The sequence below is a fragment of the Hippopotamus amphibius genome, chromosome 4 (assembly GCF_030028045.1).
Source record: "Hippopotamus amphibius kiboko isolate mHipAmp2 chromosome 4, mHipAmp2.hap2, whole genome shotgun sequence".
Taxonomy (NCBI): Eukaryota; Metazoa; Chordata; class Mammalia; order Artiodactyla; family Hippopotamidae; genus Hippopotamus; species Hippopotamus amphibius.
In genome coordinates this window covers 153,627,736-153,648,107 of record NC_080189.1, presented here as the reverse complement: position 1 = coordinate 153,648,107, position 20,372 = coordinate 153,627,736, and the positions used below count along the sequence as shown (strand labels likewise).

General features: G+C 33.4%; 1 protein-coding gene across 7 annotated transcripts in view; it reads right to left on the bottom strand.

The window, feature by feature from the left end:
• PALS1 (protein associated with LIN7 1, MAGUK p55 family member) overlaps positions 1–20,372 on the bottom strand; it is a 96,229-nt gene that overhangs the window by 43,765 nt on the left and 32,092 nt on the right. For 4 of the 7 annotated variants that reach the window (XM_057731386.1, XM_057731388.1, XM_057731387.1 and 1 more), the window contains 2 exons: positions 18,815–19,366; positions 5,872–6,080 (listed from right to left, as the gene is read on the bottom strand). In XM_057731386.1, coding sequence (XP_057587369.1) covers positions 5,872–6,080; positions 18,815–19,181 — 576 coding nt within the window. In that variant the 5' untranslated portion in view covers positions 19,182–19,366. The remainder of the gene's footprint in view (positions 1–5,871; positions 6,081–18,814; positions 19,367–20,372) is intronic. The other 3 variants (XM_057731391.1, XM_057731390.1, XM_057731389.1) reach the window with 1 other exon arrangement.

Sequence of the window (20,372 nt, the reverse complement as noted above, 5' to 3'; positions counted from 1 at the left end):
TGTAAAAACAAAAAAAACAGGCTGCCTAGGGCCTGAGGAGTGGGAGGTGGTTATCGTCTACAAAGGAAATTGAGGGAGCTTTATTGAGTCATGGATGTTTCCAAAACTTGACTGTGGTGGTAGATTACACAGGTGAACACATGTGCCAAAATATACTGAACTATACAATGAAGCATACCCATTTTAAGTATATGTAAATTGTATCTCAATAAAGTTGATTATCAAAAATAATATACCCATATCCTCAAAACTATGAGAAAATCTTTGTGTATATCTTTTACTTCTTACTTTTACCAGGATGAGATCATGCTACTTACACTGTTTTATAACAATATAACAATATATACTAATTATTAAAATATTTTGTTTTTCTATCTTTAAATATCCTTTTCACCTTTAAAATAGAAATATAACCATTCTAGTTCTTGTTAGCTCTCTGTTACAGGATCAAGTCCAAGCTCCTTATAAGCATTATCCTTAGTATATCTGATTCCTGCCTCTTTTCCAGCCCTATCTCCTGGCATTCCTCATGCCTTAACCTTTTCTGGTCCAGCCATTACTGCCTGTTGTTCTCTACATATGCTATGCTGTCTGCTCACGATGACTGCGATTATGCTAGCTGTCCCCTCTACCTAAACTGCCTTATTCAATTTGCCTAGATAACGTACTCATAAGTCTGAATGCATTTGATTTAAAATTGTTGATGTGACTGTATCCCCAGCAGACTGAGCTAGTTGAAGATGGAACTGTACCGTATTCAGCTTTGTATCTGGCTATTGGCAGAATGCCTGGCAAACAGCACTCAATGTTTGATGAATTCAGTACAAGGAAGAGCAGGCAGGAAGTCATCCTTGATACCTCCTTTACCTTTATTCTCCACATGGGGACAATCTGTCCTATTAATTTTCTATTTAAATACTTCTTCAGGGACTTTCTAGGTGGAGCAGTGGTTAAGAATCCGCCTGTCAACGCAGGGGACACAGGTTCGATCCCTGGGCACAGTAGATCCCAAATGCCACAAAGCAACTAAGCCCATGTGCCACAACTACTGAGCCTGCACTCTAGAGTCCATGAGCCACAACTACTGAGCCCATGTGCCACAACTACTGAAGCCCACGGGCCTAGAGCCTGTGCTCCACAAGAAGAGAGGCCATCGCAATGAAGAGTAGCCCCGACTCGCCACAACCAGAGAAAGCTCAAGTGCAGCAACGAAGACCCAACGCAGCCAATAAATAAATAAATAATATATTTAAAAATACATACATACATACATACTTCTTCATTTGGGACTCCCCTGGTGGCACAGTGGTTAAGAACCTGCCTGCCAATGCAGGGGACACAGGTTCAATCCCTGGTCCAGGAAGATTTCACGTGCCATGAAGCAACTAAGCCCATTCACCACAACTACTGAGCCTGCAAGCCACAACTACTGAAGCCCGTGCACCCTAGAGCCCGTGTGCCACAACTACTGAGCCCATGCACTGCAATTACTGAAGTCCACGCGCTCTATGGCCCGCATGCAACAGCTACTGAGTCCACATACTGCAACTACTGAAGCCTGAGCCTAGAGCCCATGCTCCACAACAAGAAAAGCCACAACACTGAGAAGCCCGAGCATTGCAACAAAGAGTAGCCCCCACTCACCACACTAGAGAAAACCCACACAGAACAAGAAAGACCCAATGCAGCCAAATTAATTAAAAAATAAAATAAAATATAAAAAATAACAAAAATAAAATAAGATAAATATTTCTTCCCTTCATATTCAACTGCTATTCCAAATCTTACATCTGGACAATTACAATAGCCTCCATACTCTAAGCTGGACTCCATTCTTGATCTCATTCAATCTCCCACAATGTTATAAGAATAATACTTTAAGTTGGAAGCCTGTTTATATAAACTCTTATTTAAAATTCTTCACTAGCTCTGCAATCACTTAGAAATTTCTTGCTTTAAACTTTCCTTTAGTGACTTCTGTGTATTAAATTTGAGAAATACATTAACATCTAAACAAGAAAATTACTTATCCACCACCCAGATAGCCTTGCTAATAATTCATTATTTCTCCCAGTATCTTTTACCTGCATATTTAAATAGGATATCAGTTTGTGTATATACACATTTTATCTATACTTTAATAGGCATCATATTGAATACCAAATGAATCAAGGTTTTTGTTTTTCAAAGTAACTAATTCAATCTATTTACATTTTCCTTATTCCTCTATAACATTACATTTCATTACTTTTTCCTGTTTTATCGCACTAGCTAGTACCTCCAGAAAAAATGTTGAATACTAGTAGTGAGAGTCTGTAGATTCTTCATATTATTCCAGGCTTAAAAACCAACATGTTGGGTGTTTCATCATTAGGTAAGATGTTCCCTATTCATTTCTGAAATTATTCTTTATCAAGTTAACAAAATGCACCTGGTTTTCTAAGAATTTTCATTATCAAGGAAAAGGTATTAATTTTTTTTCAGAAGTCTTTTCTGCGTCAAGTTGATCATATGGTTTTCTCCTTTCATCTATTCATGTGAGTTAATTATTTTAAAATGTTTACCAATGTGGATCCATCAAAGAAAATTTAAACTTATTAATATGGCTTATCTGGCATTTAGGATCTGGACTCTATCTTGAAAATCATATCCTACCCCTTACTCATTGTTCAAGAACGCCAGGCTTTCTCAGTCACTACTATCTTTGTACCCTTTGCCAATAGAAAAGGCCTTTTCCTTTCTTGGGCTTTCAAGTAAATTTTTCCCAGTTGTCCCTCAAGACTTAGCATATTAAATTTTCTGTTTCTTCTTTCTTCCCAAATCTCCTCCCCTGCCACATCTGCCTCTCCCCCACCCCTACTGAATTAGGCACATCTCATTATGCTCTTGGTAACTTTTTCATACTGCTATTGCAGTACTTCTCCTTAGACCGTAATTGTTTACTCATTTATCTTCCACAGTGATAGTTTAACTCAATTTTCACTGGTTGATGGGCATCCGGGTTCTTTCCAGTTTCTAAAGATGATCTGGCTTCTATGAAAGTTCATGTTTAAGCCTTTGTGTGGATATGTTTCATTTCTCTCAGGTACATACCCAGACACAGAAATGCTGGGTCATAGATATAGGTACTTTAGCTTTAGTAGACATTGCCAAACATTTTTGAAGTGGCAGTATCAATTTATACTCCACTAGTAATATATATGAGTTTCAGTTCCTCCATAAATTCACTAAGATTTGATATTGCCAGTCTTCCAAAAAATTGTTTTAGTCATTCTAGTGTCTATGCAATAGTATCTCACTTTGTTTTAATTTGCATTTCTTCATTAGCTAATGATGCTGAACACCTTTTCACACTTATTGGCCATTTGGGTTTCCTCTTTTTGTGAAGTGTCTGTTCAAATTCTTTGCCCATTTAAGAACACTTGAGTAGTCTTTTTCTTGTTAATTTGTGAGAATTCTTTTAGATGCAACTTTTTGTCATATATATTTATACATGTATATACCTCAATATCTAAATATCAAATAATCAAATATCATTTTCTAATCTCTTGGCTTGCATTTTTACTGGATAAGCAAAAGCTCATTAAACGAAACCCAGGTTGTCAATCTTTTCTTGATAAAAGCACTTTAATGACCAACAAACTTGTTTTACATTTATTAACGAATATCCTGGATTGTCAAAGATATAATCTGGATCTCAGTACCTGAAGTTTTCAAAAGCTGTATTATCTATTATATATTTAATGTTTAATTGATATTTTAAGCTATAAAAACAAAGAACACTTCCTAATGCTTTAAGACATTCATCAAATTCCTTGAGTGTTTTTACTTACTCGGATTAAATTTCCATTTAAAAATGATATACTAACTGAAACATGAGGTAACTTCTTCCTTTAAATACCATACATAAGAAAAGCTGGAATTATGAATGCTAAAAAGCAAAAAATCAGGCCTAGTTAGTCTCATCCCAGTCACAAAACCTCATCCAGCCTCAATATTCAGAAAAAAAAATAGAAGGACTGCATCAGGTGATTGCTAAGCTTTTTCCAGTTGTAAAATAAAAGCAATGAGTCCATTTAACCTTTAAAATTTTGTTATAAGATTTAACCCTCTTCTTTGATGAGTTCCAAGTACATCCTTTCCTCACATGCTAAGCAGTATAAGCCAGGGCTGCCACACACTTGTGCACACACAACTCCAGGGAAAATCATTCACTTTGCAGCACAACCATACATTGTTGCCTTGACTAGATTTGTCATTTTGCATTCATTTTAAGACCAGTCTCAGCCTAATGTCACTAATCACCTACTATCCCACCACCACCAAAGCAACACAATTCTCAAGTATTACTGAAGGATGTGAAAGTAAACTTTCAGGAAATCTCCTTGATATGGTACTTTTACAACTGTGAACCATGTATATAGATGTTAACTATGCTAAAACTAATATTTAAAATTGATTTTTTAAAGTCCTTTTTAACCACTTCTCGCTCAAAGCATCACTCTTTAAGCCACTTCTAGCTCTTCGCCTCTCAGCTCCTAAAACCTTTTAAAGCTATGTTGCCTCATTTTTTCCTTTCTTTCCACCCTTTCTGTTGTCTTTGTCACTTTCTTCTATTGGAGCAATTTAAATCTCTCTTGCTTATATCATTCTCTTTTCTACCTGCTGTTCTCAACAAAACAAAGGCCCAGTAGCTAGCTGGACAAACCTTCCTCCTAAATGGGAAGAGAAAGATTACAATTATCTATTATGTATTCCTCCCAACCCTACACAATAAAAGTTACTCTGTGAATAAATAAGATCAAAGTACAGTCAGTTACTTCAGGAACCCCATTTAAACTATAAGTAAAACTACAAGGAAAATTTATTAATTAAAAATTCTGCATATTTAATTTCAATAATAAAAATGAGCAAAAAGAATAGGTCTCAACTAGGTCTTTTAAATCAGTGGATACAGAATTTCCTCTCTAGGAACAGGTCCCTAAGGCACACTCCTGTGCTGAGCAACACGAGACTTCTCTCGGCCACTCTTGCACACAGGACCCTCACTCACTGTAGGCATCTAAATGAAGAAAATACATTCTGTGCTAATTCAAAAAGTGCCTTCTAACCTATTTTACATGTCTGTAGCTCTGGAAGTCCCACCCTTCCCTCAGCCCATTTTCTGTTTTGTGTCCGGGTTCAGTGAAATAGATTTACTTGATGGGCTTCCAGAATTATTAGTTTTTATCACATCAAAATAACTTAAAATTCTATAATAAGGACAGAATGTCCACCCCCTCCACCCCCCAAAAAATAGGAGATGGCTTATTTACAACCTTTTAAAACCTTCAATTTAAAATATGTTTGCAAAACATTAAACACTGGATATAAACAAGCAGCAGAAACTAGAACTTAAATATCAGCATGTTAACATGAGAAACTCTCACTGTACATTAAAACAATTATTTTGTATCTTCTATGTGGTATCTATAGAGGAAAAACTTCAAAATATATACAAGTAACAAATCTTAGAAGTTACATATTTATGATACCTGATTATCGAATATAACAATCTCATCAGTATTCATTTATCTCAGTTTATAATGCTTAAATAAAACTATACTAAAAGTATTAAAAAAAATTTTGCCTTTAGTAATTTAGATAAATATTTCTCTTACTATGCAAATATGCAGTTGTATACATAAAACTAATGCTCTTCTTTTCATGAAACAGAGCTCTGACTGAACTAAGTATATATTTTCTCAGGATCAAACACATGTAAGCAAATTTTTCCTAACCTTATATTCACACCAGTATTTTCCAAAAGCACTGCCTTACTATCACTAACAATTACTTTGTATATGTCAATGAGATGTTCGGAATACATACCTCTTGTGCAAGATCTTGCGCATTGGAGATAAGAGGAAATGGAGGACTGGCCTTGTTCATGTGTACTGTGACAGCGTTGTGTATCTTAAATGCATTCTGGAAATCTTTATTTTGTACAAGTTGTAAAAGCAGTGAAATATCCTCCTGGCTCTGAGAATCTACCAAAGTATGTTGGATATGTTTAAGTGAAGAAAACAAGTCTTCCACTTCTAGTAGGAAAAGGAAAAAGTATCCAAAAATTAATTTGATGTCTTAATTCCATGTGTTTTAAGATAAAACTTCCTGAATTAGTAACAAAGTTTTGGAAAAAAACAAAACTTGCATATATTTTTGAGTGTCAAGTCACTGTCATTTTATTGATTTTTAAGTAAGACTCTTTAAATATTACACAACAGAATAAAATAACATTTTTTCAAAAGCATTTTAACTATGTAACTAATACATACCACTACAAAAATAAATGAGGGGTAGAATACATAAATGAAAAAAAATTTTAAACCATCATTAGTCCCATCACTTAGAAACAACATAAAAAAACAAAATTTCAGCATATCCTTTTTTCATTTAACAGGACATTTTAATTGTTTTCCCACACCACCAAACAGTCTTTAAAAACTTATAATGGCTCCATGATGCTCTATTACATGCCTAAACTATAACTGAGAATAACCATTACACTAAATTGACATTCAGAGTGCTTCAATTTTTGCTGTATAAGCAATAAGCATTTCTGTATATACTGATCACTGCTGTGTAAAAATATGTCTGAGATTCTGATGTTTCTTAAAATAATTCCAAGAAAAATTTTTAAATAAGATTCTGACATTTTAAAAGCCAGAGAGTCTCTAGAGAGGCTTTACTAATTTACATCCCATTACCAATATTTTTATAAATATTCAAAATTACCATTTTTAAAAACCTTCCACTTCTTTAACAGGGAGGTTGACGTCTACTCAGGCATTTGTTTTGTGGTCCACAGAACTGTTACGAACATGTGAGTCTCCTAAAATTATACTGAAAATTTGGGGTATGTGTATGTGCGCGTGTTCCTATTAGTGTGCATGTGTAGCACATACATTTTTCTGGAAGAGGGTTACCCCCCAAAATGGTTAAGAACCACAGGTTGTCTCTTCTCTGACCCCCAACAGAGAGGCAGATATGTGCACGTGTATACACTTTGTCACATTTGTTGGAAATAGTTTTCTAATTTTTCCATCTGTCTGTTAATTGTATTTGTGGTACCTTTATTGTAGAAGTTTTCGGCTGTTATGTGTTAAGAACGATCCACCTTTTCCTGTGTGGTTTCTTTCACTGTTTTTATACTTATAAACTCCTCCCCCTAGGTCATTCAATGTTTACCTACATTTAAATTTTCTTATGGCTTCTATTTCATAGTTAACTTCAATCCATCTGGAATTAATTTTGTTACAGATATGAGGGGAAATTTTAACTTCATTTTTTTCTTCCAAATGGTTAACCAATTATTCTAACACAATTTACTGAATAATCTCCTTCTTTTCCACTGATTTATGATACCACCAAATTCTCACACATATCAGGGTCTGTTTCTGGTCCACTGGTCTATTACATCCACATTATAGTCTTCGCTCATATTGATATCACAAATACTTGCTCATTACTTTTTCAAAAATGTCTTGACTTAAAATGAGCTACAGAATCATTTTTAAGATACCTCCTCACTCTCTATTTCCTATTCATCCAAAAACAAAAAACCTACTGAGATGCTGACTAAAATTAAAACTGTAAATGATTCTGGGGAAAACAGCAGATAGTATCCGTGTATATAGGTGTCTTAAATAGTCACATGGAAAAAAAAAACCTCTTGGTTTAAGTCTTTCTATTAGTTTTCTTCATATAGGGTATGCAGAAAAGTTATTGATTCTTATTTATCTTGTATCCTACTACTTAACAGTTGTTAAATATAGGTTAGAAGAGCTCTTCTGTTGATTCTGAAGTTTCTTATCTTCCCCCCCAAAATCAAAATAGCTTTAGCCTTCCGTATAAAAGATATAAATGCTCTTTAGTAACTTAAAATGTAGCCAAAAAACTGGAAAAAAAATTAGAAAGTCAAAACTGTCATTTGAATGACCTAAGACGTTGCGATCCAGAACTAAACAAAACTTGACAAATAGCCAGAATTTAACCCTAAGTTAATGATATCTACAAGAGTAGACAGAACACAGATAGGGGAAATTTAAAGATGTGGTCAAAGAGCACAAACTGTCAGTTTTAATGTGAATAGGAGGATATAATGGACAGCATGGTGGCTACAGTCAATAATACTGTATTGCATGCCTGAAATTTGCTGAGAGTAGATCTTAAGCATTTTTACCACACACACAAAAGCTAACTATGTGAGGTGACGGATGTGTTAATCAATTTAATTGTGGTAAATATTTCACAATATCACACTGTGCACTTTAGATATATAAAATTTTTTTGCCTACTATACTTCAATAAAGCTGGAGGGAGGGGGAGATATGGAGTGTCAGATTTCATTAAATTCAAAGAAGTTACCACAGAATTACCTAAGTGTATAAAGAATTCCCTGAGTATAAAGAATTCAATAGCCTTAAAGTATCTTTAGAGCAAAATAGGAAAAAATTTAAATATCTTAAAAGGAAAAAGAATTATAAAACCAACAGAGTAGTTAAGGTAACTGACTACACTCTTTTGGAGACTATAGACTTTCTGGGTGGAAATGAGATTCCTGTTTAAAATTCTAGTCATTGTTTTTTAAAGGGGCTCAGCCTGGTTGTCAGGGTAATGAGAAAATCAGGAGTTTCAGATCTCACTGCTGACTGAAATCAATAAGCAATTTCAGTCAGCCCAGAAGGTAACAAACTCCCCACTGTGTCTCTTCAAGCCCAGGGAGATTTAAAGTTTCAGAGGCAAAGGAACTTCTGCATAATCTAAAATACTGACATTTTAAAAAACATTTTTTTACCAGTAGTCATACCTTTCAGCTATAACTACTGGTATTATTTTGTGATACTACATAGCCTTTCAGACTTTTAAAAAATGCTGGTCTTAAACACGGAGGTCACGTAAATGTTGTTTTGCAATCTGATATTTTCCAATGTCTTTAGAATAAATTCCTAGGATAAAATTATTCATCAGATAATAAAAACATTTAAAACTTTGATACATATTGCTAAACTGCCCTACAGATTTGTACTAATTCACACTCCTAACACCGAAGAACTTTTAAGTGCTTGTTTCTACAAACAGCCCAAAGTTTTCATTTTTGGTGATCTGGTTAGGCAAATATGTATTTCCTTGTCTAGTAGTGAGGTTTAATGTATTTTCACAAGGTTAACAGTAACATATTTCTTCTTTCATCAATTTTCTGCTTATCTTTTGGCCATTTTACTAGATTTTTTTTCCCTTAATGACTAGAATTACACTGATTATATAAATATCCCTGCAGCCTTAAGCAGAACGTACTGAATATAATTTTCTTGCTATATCAGAACAATGGTTTTTAATCAAGAATATTTATGAGGATTACTAAGGAAATTTACAAAGATATTTATGTCCTAAGTTCTACCTCAAACACAATCGGAATCTCCTGTGTCTTCTTTAACTTTAAAGTTGATTATGTACCCTTCTGATTAAGAACCAATGATTTACTGACTTTATTAATAGCAGTTATAATATTTTAAGACGATATACTTGGGAATAACTAAGGCACTCAAACCTATTTTCTTCTCTACTAAATAACCTTGATTGCTACATTTAATTTTTGTGTCTGCTTTATAGTTATTCTACTTCCTCCTCTGCAACTATTTCCTTTTGTTGCCCTCTCTGACTTCCGTAGTAAACAGCATGCAATTTTCATTTTTAGAATGTTTTAAGCACAAATAAAATACTGTAGCCATAAGCCAGAAAGGAAATAGGGAAAGTAAGGTAGGGTAATCTAAACTAGGAACGGCTTAATAAGAAAGAAAACTGGAGATCAATGACATTATTTCAGGAGATCAGTTAACAGTTGAGATGCAGCACAGACAGGAAATAGGAAATTTTGTGGTTAATCCAAAAAGGATGATTGTTTTAAACTTCTAAGAAATAAGTAGGCTTCTCATGTTGATAGGAACTCAGGTAAAGAACACAGGTTCCAGAGAAAGATTAAATCTGGTCAATTTGTTCATATTGTGTTCATACTGGGGAGTTCTAAAGAAATAAAGACCATCCAGGACAGTTTAAACTCCAGAAAGGAAAAAAAAAAATCTCAGGGTCAAACTGGAAATGTCTTTCTCTCAGGAGGTCAGGGACCAAGATAAGATCTATAGGAATAGGAAGGCTGAAAGCAGACAAATAATACAACTGAGTCCCAAAGAGGCTGTTGAGTTAGTACCTATCTACTTAAGCAAAGGATTTTGGGAGAACTTAAGGACCACGCCAAGTACTAGAAATAACAAATTTAACTGAGTTTAAGGTTCAAATTTTGTAGGTTAGCATCAAGACCAATTTAAACTTGTTAATTTTCATCCTTTACAATTTTACTAACCTCTATGAAGTCCTATTCACATTTTTTAATTAAAAAGAACTATTTTCACTGAAATTATTTTTTAGGAGCTGTCTCCAGACTTACTGCATTAATCAATGTTACCAGACTAAATTGAGATCACTTGCACTTAAGCTCAGCTTTTTTACAATGAAATATTTACCAATCATTATTTGTAGCTGAAAAACTACAAATATGTATTTGGCCTGAATTACACATTGGTCACTGCCAATGCTGAATACAAAGATACAGAACAATATCTGTATTATAGGCATATATACATATCTATTATTTTATTTAATCTTCATAAAATCTGAGAAACTTTTCCCAGTTCAAAAAAACAAAAAAAACCTCACCAAAACCTGAGACATACATAATTCAGATCAAATCTCTACAGATGGAGAAAATGAAGTCATACACAAAAATGGCACCTGGGTGAAGAATCTTTTTCTTCAACTTCTCAGGCAGTGCTTTTTCTGCCATACCAAGGGATTTAATCACAATAGTATGCTAGGCAGTACACTGGAAAAATTCAGCAAAAGAAACCAAAACTGCAATTCTTGTAAATGTAGAGGCTATGTATCTTTTTGAGGAATATTATAAAAACATCTTTGATAGTGCAGCACTAGCCTGGGTAACTAAATAGTACAGTAAAATTGATAATTTATGATTTAAATGGACAGCTTTCAGATAAATTCCATATTTGTTTTCATGGCCAATTTAGCTGTGAAAGTTTCCATACAGCACTCTTAGGCAGGAAAGCTTCCCCAAGTACTCTCATGTTTCAGGTTCAAATATGTTTCCAAGAAAAATGTTTAATGAACAAAGAGAACAGATTAAGTTATCAGACACTCAGAAGAGCTTTTGAAACTTCATTCAATATATGTAGCTTGACAAGAAGATATGGACCAAACCATATGTAGCTGAAACAAACAAATACTTAAGAGAAAATATGAAGCACTAAATGATACAAATTTACTTATAAAGACAATTTCATCAGGGGGTTTATCAATTTTAACAGAAAGTAAAAGTGATCCTCCCTCTGTCCAATAATCCTGCCTCTGACCTTAAAAAGGTCACATAGAAAGCAAAAAATATCGATAGCATTAGTCTTAAAGATTGATTATGATATATTTTATTGGAAAATTCTGAATGGAATGCTGACAAAAGGTCTTTTCTTTGACATTAAGTATGATGTCATAATGAAAAATAACTGTTGGCAATATCAACTCTGGGATTCACATTCTGGTACACATTCATTTTAGTTTCATATAAAAATTCTTAACTTCAAAAGGTATTTTGTTGTAGGTTTAAAAACCTTTGTTTCTATCTTTAAAAATACTTTACAAATACACGTTATGCAAGAACAGCAAATTTTCTACACACTTTAAGAAATGTTCCATTGTCTGATGTAGTAATTAGATTATATGCTACTTAAACTAAAATCACCTAAGTTCTTCAAAATTCTGTGCAGTTCCAGAGGGAATTTCAAAAACTGAATCAGGTATAGCTAAATCCACCCTGTCAGATATGTAACCTCTTCTATAATAATGATAAAGATAGACAACAAAGAGAGGACAGACTATAAAGAGAACAGACTCCCCATACACAGGGATCAGAGGCTCCCTTCCCCATTCCCATACACAGAGACACAACAGGCACAAGGAAAAAGAACCACACGGAATGATACAAGTCTAGAGTGGGGAGTGAACAAAGAAGGGAGTACTGAGGAAGAGCATACCCAGAACAAGGCAGGATGGAGGGAAGACAGAAATGGGGACACTGTGCCAAAGTGAAGGCAAAGGAGGCATGGCAAATCTGGCTTTGGTGATAAACTCTGGTCTGTAATAACTTCTCTACAGGAAAGTTCTTCATATCTAGTTCAAATTCCTTGTCTTGCAGTCTGATCTATTTTCTCTTATTTGACGCTCAGTAGACATTGTTTTAAATTTCCATCATCTCCTTTAACATTTTATACAGCAGTTAAATCTTGATTATTTATGTTAAAAGACAGGACATATTTAAGAAAAATCACTGACATTTGGCTTTGGGATACAATAAATCAGATAAATACAAACACAAACATAAGTCCACAAATCCACCCCTTGAATGTTCTCCTCTCCCCTTGGCTCCCTCCTGGTCACCTAAAATGTAGAACAATGAAGACTCTAAAAATAGGCAACAGAAAGCAATCACCAAGAGTTGCTCTATCTGAAAATTCTATCTTCAAACACCCAAGACTCTGGAGAATCGTTTGGCTATAAGGGTAAACAATAAAATTACTCTAGGAAGCTAAGGAATCTCTGGTTCTGGAGATCTTTCAAAGCAATGGAGATAACTATCTACCCTGGATTAGTTTTGTTATTTTCACTTATTGCTATCATTTACCCCACATGAAAACAGATAGTTCCTAGAGATCTATTCTAGCATTAAGGTTCTTCCATTTCATTGTTTAAATAATAGCAATCCTTTTACCCTATCCTCAGAAATTTCAATGAACTTCATGACTTTTTCCTGAAAACTTTTAAAGATTTCTTTTTTTCCCCTAAACTGTACAAATTGACTATTAACAGTATTGAGTATGAAGAAATTATACTAGTTTCTAGTACATCTATCCACTGAACCGAAATTAGAACATTCATTTACAAAATCTTTGCTTAATTAGGGATGGACAGCCTTTCCTTTTTCTTTTTTTCTTTTTAAATTTAAGAATATAAAATTCAGATCTCTGAGCTTTGGTTTTCAGTGGACTAGGTTAAAATGCACTTATTGAAAATAATCAGAACCTCATGAAAGACACGGAGCAATAATTATTAACTAATTGGGTTACAAGTTAAAAAGAATTCTAGACAAGAATACAAGCAAAGATAGTTGAGAGAGATGGTAGAGCAAAAACCTTAGCTCTAAATATGATAAGACAATGGAAGAATATCATTGAAATGACTACAATTCAATGAAGTACAAAAGCATGATTTTTCTCTGGATAAAACTGAAATGAGTTTGGTGAGCAAGAAAAAGACCCAAATTTGAAGTCAGAATACCGGGGTCCTAGTTATGGCTTGGATCAGTTATTATCTGCAATATATGTCACTGGAAAATCCATCTCAAGTCTCTGGGCCTCTCTATAAAATGAGTGGGTTTGACTTGGATATTATTTCTCAAACTTTTGTTAGCGATCCATTAAAAACGTGTATCTTTTATTTCTCAACACAGTATACACATCCCTATTTGAAATAAAAGATTCATGAATACTTATGTGCACTATAATATACTTTAATATTTTCTATTTTATTCCAGTTCTTAAAAAAACTACTGGTTGATAGGATGGCTAAAATTAAAAAGACATATTGATATAATAACAAGTAGAAGTGAGAATGCAGACAAATTGGAACCCTCTCATGCTGCTGGTGAAAAGGTAAAATAGTGCAGGTACCGGGGAAGATATGGCAGTTCCTCAATAAGTTAAAACACAATTACCATTTGATCCAGCAATTCCACCCCAAAGAATTGAAAACAGGTGTTTAAACAAAAACTTATACATGAATATTCATAACAGCACTATTCACAATAGCTAAAAGGTAGAAACAACTCAAATGTTCCACCAACAGATGAATGGATAAAAAAAACATGATATTTCCATACAGTGGAATATTATTCAGCCATAAAAGGAGTGAAGTACCTGGTTTATACTCCAACACAGATGAACCCTGAAGACATGATGTTATGTGAAAAGAAACCAGTCACAAAAAGCCACGTATTATATGATTCAGTTAGATGAAACGTCGCAAATAAACAAATACACAGAAAGTAAGTAGATCAGGGTGGTCAGGAGTTTGGGGGAGGAGAGAATAGGGAGTGAATGCTAAGGGGTCCAGAGTCTATTTCTGAGGTAATGAAAACACTCTATACAATGGTGATGGCTGCACAATCTTGTGAATATACTAAAAACTCATGAACTGTACACTTTAAAAGAGTGAATTTTATGGTATATGAATTATCTCAATAAAGCTGTTATTTTTAAAAAATGAAATAAACTACTGTTTAAGATCCACAAACTAATTTCATGGACTAAAAAGGTTAGATGATCTCTGGTAGCTTCTGGCATTACAAAAGTTAAATTTTAGTCAAACTTACAATCTGCAACATGCTTATGCATGTGTTTCACTTGGTCCTCAAGAAAACACAGAAACTGAGGCTCAGGAAACTTAAATAACTTGTCAAAGGTCAATAGTAAGTGAAAGTAAAAAGTATTTAAACTCTACATTTGACTCCAGGCATCCCCGTACTTTCCAATATACAATGATGTCATGCATTTCTGAACATATAATGATGCAAGTCTTCGCAAGGGTGAAAAAGTTAAAACCTACTAATCCTTAATAGGTGGAATGAAGTTTTGACACATTGTTTCAAAGAGTAAATGGTATAGCAGTTATGATTTTTCAGTAGCATTATGCATATTCAATAACCAAACATTACATGACTATACACATATTCTGAAGAATTTTTTAATCTTTATTTTAGGTTAGTTCTAATTTTACCAATCTAAACAAATCAAAAAATCGCCAAACGGCCCCAACATTTTAAACATTAAACCTAGTACCAATAGGTCTAATCATTTCATTTCCTGGAAAAAAAAGTCCCTCAAAGAATGGCTAATAAAGTTTGGAAATACCTATAGCAGTTGAGAAAAAATTTAATAGCAAAAATAATTAACTTCTCAGAAATAGTATGAACTCAAGGTTTATTGGCACTGGAATTTTGTTTGTTGGCTTTAAATAACTTTATTTTAAAAGCCAATCTTAAAAAAAGTTTATTACAATCCAGCAAAATTCCAGTATTTCCCATGGTCAATCAAAAATCAAATAACATCAGAAAGAGATGTGGAGGAAATATTTAACTTTACAACATCAAATACAAGAATACTCTTCACTTAATAGTTTAAATATTCAGAGATAGCTGGCAAAAAATATGCAGGTACTAATAAAGACTGAAACTATTATTAATATTATGAAAATATTTTATTCATCCTAGTTTTCTTCCCCTTGGTGTGTCTTTTTAATTTTTTCTTAACACTAATAGCATCTGCTGTAAATTAGAAAGCCCGTAATCACAAATTTCAAGAATCTCCTTATTAGCCACAAAACAGATAGCTCACTGTGGCTGTCTGCTGGGTGGGTGTGTGTGTCTTTCCTAAGGTCTCTTCAAAAGTGTGTTATCTTAGATGTGACTATGTAATTATTAATGTTTCCTAGTTTATTCCCTTTAAATATTCTGTCTACTGTATTTACTTGTCCACAATCCTGGCCCCAAATTACTGATCTGTGACTAAAAAAATCAGTCAAACAGTGAAATCTATAATCTAAGGATATCTGAAGATGATTCTACTCTACCTCATCCTACTCTAACCTGCCTTCTGCTCTTTTCTCAGGATTTTTCTCACAAGGTAGTTTGCTTTACTTATGAAAGAGAATAAGACAATGATATCTTTTTGTAGCAAAGCAAGTTTTGATAACCATGCAATTTTAAGGAAAGCATCCCTAATATATCAAAATTCTTATAATTTATACTACTAATATTAATTATTCATTTGAAATTTCCACATCACCATTTTCTAATTTTCAGTAAGATTCTGCTTTTAAACAAGAAAATTCAGTTCATCCTTTCTGAAGATTTTATATTAATTCCATCCCTGCACTTTTATTATTATACAGTGTCAAATTTATAAATACATTCATTAAAAACCACCACCCAGACAAAGTATTTAACCTTTCCAATCACATTTTTAATTCTTTAAGGAGAATTTCCTCTACTCACAGATAAAAGATGATGTATCATTTGGAAACTGAAGGCTCCCTCAAAGAAACAAATCAGTTGCCCCATCCTTCCCTCATTTAAAACAAGGTTGCTGTTTCTGGCTGTGAAAAAGGCTGAGAAGTTGTCTCCTGGCATGTGTGTATTAATCAAAACACTGGCAGGGAGACTCGCCCAACTATAAGGGAGTACTGTTGTAGTTTGATGTGTTAGCAAATTATAAACAGGAAAAAAAATGTCTGCTACAAAGCTATTATACTTCATTTTAAAATGAAAATTTACAACTGGGTATATTAAAAAAATGAAGATTTGACCTAAATAACTTTATAACTAACGATAACTTTTCATGTTTCTGGCAATTAACACATTTTTACTGAGTGTATTAAAATTAAATCTATCACTTATTTCTCAAAATATGAAAGTACAGATACCTGGTACTACATTTCAAATTACTTTAAAATATGTAAAACAGCCTTAAGTTCAAGGATTGCACAAAGATAATTTTTAAAACCACAGTGGATTGCAAGCTGGAAGAAAATATAGCTGTCCTTTAATTTACACTTGTAGGAAAATTAACCAAGCAGCATACAAAAAGAAATAGGAAAAAAGCAAAAAATTTAAGAGAAATGGTCTCCAATTTTCTGTGGCTAGGCAAAAAAATAAATAAAAATTCCCTAAGTGAATCTGGCTTAAGTTCTATTTGTTTCTTTAAGGAGATTACATTAATATTGTCTATCAGATGGACATTTATGCCTGATTCAGTTAAAAGCAAATGGACAAATACATTAATCTTAAATAAATTTAAACAGAACCCAGAAGGCTCAATCCAGCTTGGGTTGGATATGTTACAATGTAAGCTTTCTCCAACTCACAGAGAATATATACAGAATATATTAATAAAAAATAATGGAGTGGTAGGAGATGAAGGTCAATAAGAGGCAAGTGGGAACGAAATATTTTTACTCTAACAAAACTCTTAGGAAAAAAGAGCATAAAATTCCTCCACATAAATGTATTTTTTAAAATATGTAATCTTTCTGTTTTCACTATAATTAATGCCTTTCATCTGAAGGCAGTTAGCAGACTTCACTATGACTGAACACATCTGTGATTTCTTACATCACAGGGAAGGATGCATACTGCTTTCTGTCAAATGTGGATCCTTAGTAAATGTACAGCAAAGAAAAGAAGCAAATGATACAGTAGAAACTGTTCTAGACTAGATTTAGTATATATGGTATACTATATATACCATATATAGTATATATGATAACTTTATACATATACATTTAATATCTATGGTATACTATGTATACCATAGATATATAGTATATATGGTGCCTTTGAGTAAATCAGAAAAAGGTGTTCTACTCTTGGTAGCTAAAGCTCTGGTCCAGTGAGTGAAGAGCAGGCTGGGTATCAGTCTTCACTCCAACCCTCTGCTCTTTGCAGTACACCAACTGCATACCCAGATGAGGCAAATTGAAACTTGGCCCTACCACTTAGCATGGAATCTTACACAAGTGATTTAACTGAGGTTCAATTTCTTTTTCTGTAATGGATATTACAGAGCCCTGTTAACAGAACTATTGTGGATATACACAGAAAAGCATTTGCTGTAGCATCTAGTACAGGATTCAACAGACACTTAAATAAACGGCAAAACAACAACAACGAAAACCCTCTCCTTCCCTAGAAAAGTGAAGTGTCTCTCTTTTCACATCTATAAATAATAAACCACTAAGAAATAAAAGGCTTCCTTTGAGTTAGCCTGGTTTTAAGGGAACACAAGTTAACGTATATCACTGACACTAGAGTTCAGGGATATCTCCTATGTGTGTGCAGGAAGAGAGGGCAGTAAGTGCAATTATGAAATATTTTAAGTTTGGGAACACACATCTGACACCAATTTCTCTTATAGATTCATAATGCCTATTAGCATTCTAAAGGCTGTAAGAAGCACTGTAATAAGCTGTTTAACTTACATAACCCAGTGTTCTCAAAATTCATTTGATCACAGAATTCTTTTTTATTTATATCTATTAATATCTCATGGCACTAGCTTTTTTGTTTTCTTCACAAAATGAAATTTGGGAATAGTTAATATAGGGACTTTTAAGCAATGTTTTATGTGTATTATGCCATAGGAATAGCACCAGTTTTTCACATTAACAGCCATTAATTAAAGAAAATCAATGTTAAGCTACAGATATTAATTTTACTACTATTTTACAAACCTTAAGGAAATCAGAATTTCAAAATCTGAAAATTGTTTTTCAGTAATTTTAATATAAAAGTTTGAGTTTGAAATGAAATGTGAATTTCAAGGCTTTAAAGGTTAGGCCTCATATAGAAATTTTTAATTCAAAGATTAGATACAAAAATTATGTTGTAGAGACTGAACAGTTAGGATATATGCTTTAGCTCTACACGGCTAACAGTAAACAATGGTTATATGGCCTTTCCAAGAAAAGAACTGATCTTGGTCTGAATTCAAATTGCTATTACTTACATTCTCTTATATCCTCTTCCTTCCTATAAACATTTATGTTAAGGCAAGAGAAACAAAAGCAAAACATTTTCTGTTACTCTGTTTTTACTCACCTAATATTTTCACAGCATGATGAGGACTTTCTAAGATAATTCCTTCCTCTGTATCAAATATAGGGTTATCTATTCCAGTTTTGGGAGGAATTTGGGCTAATTTCTTAAGTCTCATGGAAGAGTTAAGGTCAAGTTCTTGTTTTTTTCCTTCTTCCTCTCGCCTACGCCTTATGTCCTCCTGTTGCTGCCGAATACGTTCCAACTGTGCACTTCGACGTACTGGCATCATCCTGGTGCCCAAATCTCCAGGGCAGTCAACAGCCATCTCTCGGTGCTTCTGATGTTCCTCTGGTGATGCAAGATCAACATTTTTTACTTCGTTGTCTGATTCCTCAGTAACATGCCCATTCATATGGGATGTTGTCATGGTTATTTATAAAAACCTGTACCACTTTTTATAAATCAATTTTTCCTATAAAGCCAATCTCTTGATTCTGTAGTATAAAATCCATGTTACTTCACCAAAAAAAACAAAAAATAAAAACAAAAAACAAAAAAAAAAACTTCTCATATCACATAATAATGCTATGAAAATGTATCCATGAAGGAAATCTAAGGGGAAAGATGGGGAAAAAAAGTATAAGAATTACAATATAAAAGTAGATTTTTTTACATAGTCCACTTCCAATCTCTATATCTCTACACAATATAGAAAATATCTCATAAGTATATAATATTATCTTGCTATATAGATTAAATATTTTCTTTCATTTTACAGATCTGAGGAAATCAAAGTGTTTCAAGGAAAAAAAAAAGTACCCTCTTAAATATCTGAAGCATACTGTTTAGTTTTACAGCTGAGAAAAATGATGTATTAGAAAGTTTAGCAATGCAGAAAAATAAGAAAGTTCTGGGTACCAGTTTAGTAGAGAATAAGATATTTAAGGTATAAAAGCATTTTAATCATCTTTACAGTTGTCTCAACACAGTACTTTACGCTCAATTAATATACATGAGATTGAAATCCCTTCCTAGTTAGCTGCTAGAGAATCTGGCATACAGCCAGCCATGGTGTTGACTCACTTGAAATAAAGGCAGCATTGTGGGAGACAATTCACTTTTAGGAGTTTATGAGATGAAGAAGATATTCAATAAAAAAGAAATTTTAATTAGCAGTTAAGACACCTACAGGATAAAACCACATTAACTGAGAAAAAGACTATGTCACTTATCAGTCTTTATAACTGGTCATACTAAAACAGAACTAGGCTTAATTCTTTGCAAGGATTCATTTAGAGAAAACAGTAGTATCTGCTACTGCTCAAAAATGCTTTAAAGTCATATTGTGCAGCAAATAAGATTACCCTGCACTTGGAGACCAGAAAACTGAATTTTAATTCTGGCTCTGCTGCTTCCTCTAGCTTTATGATTTAAGACTAGTTTCTCTCTCTGAACCTCAGATTCCTTTGGAAAATTTATTCATAAAATTGTTCTGAGTTTTAAATGAGATAAAGTTTTAGAACTAAAAAATATTTATACTTTGTTAATTCTTAGAATTAATTTAATTCTCCTATTTTAAAAATCCTTCATATTTTAGACAAGAAAAATATTTTACTGG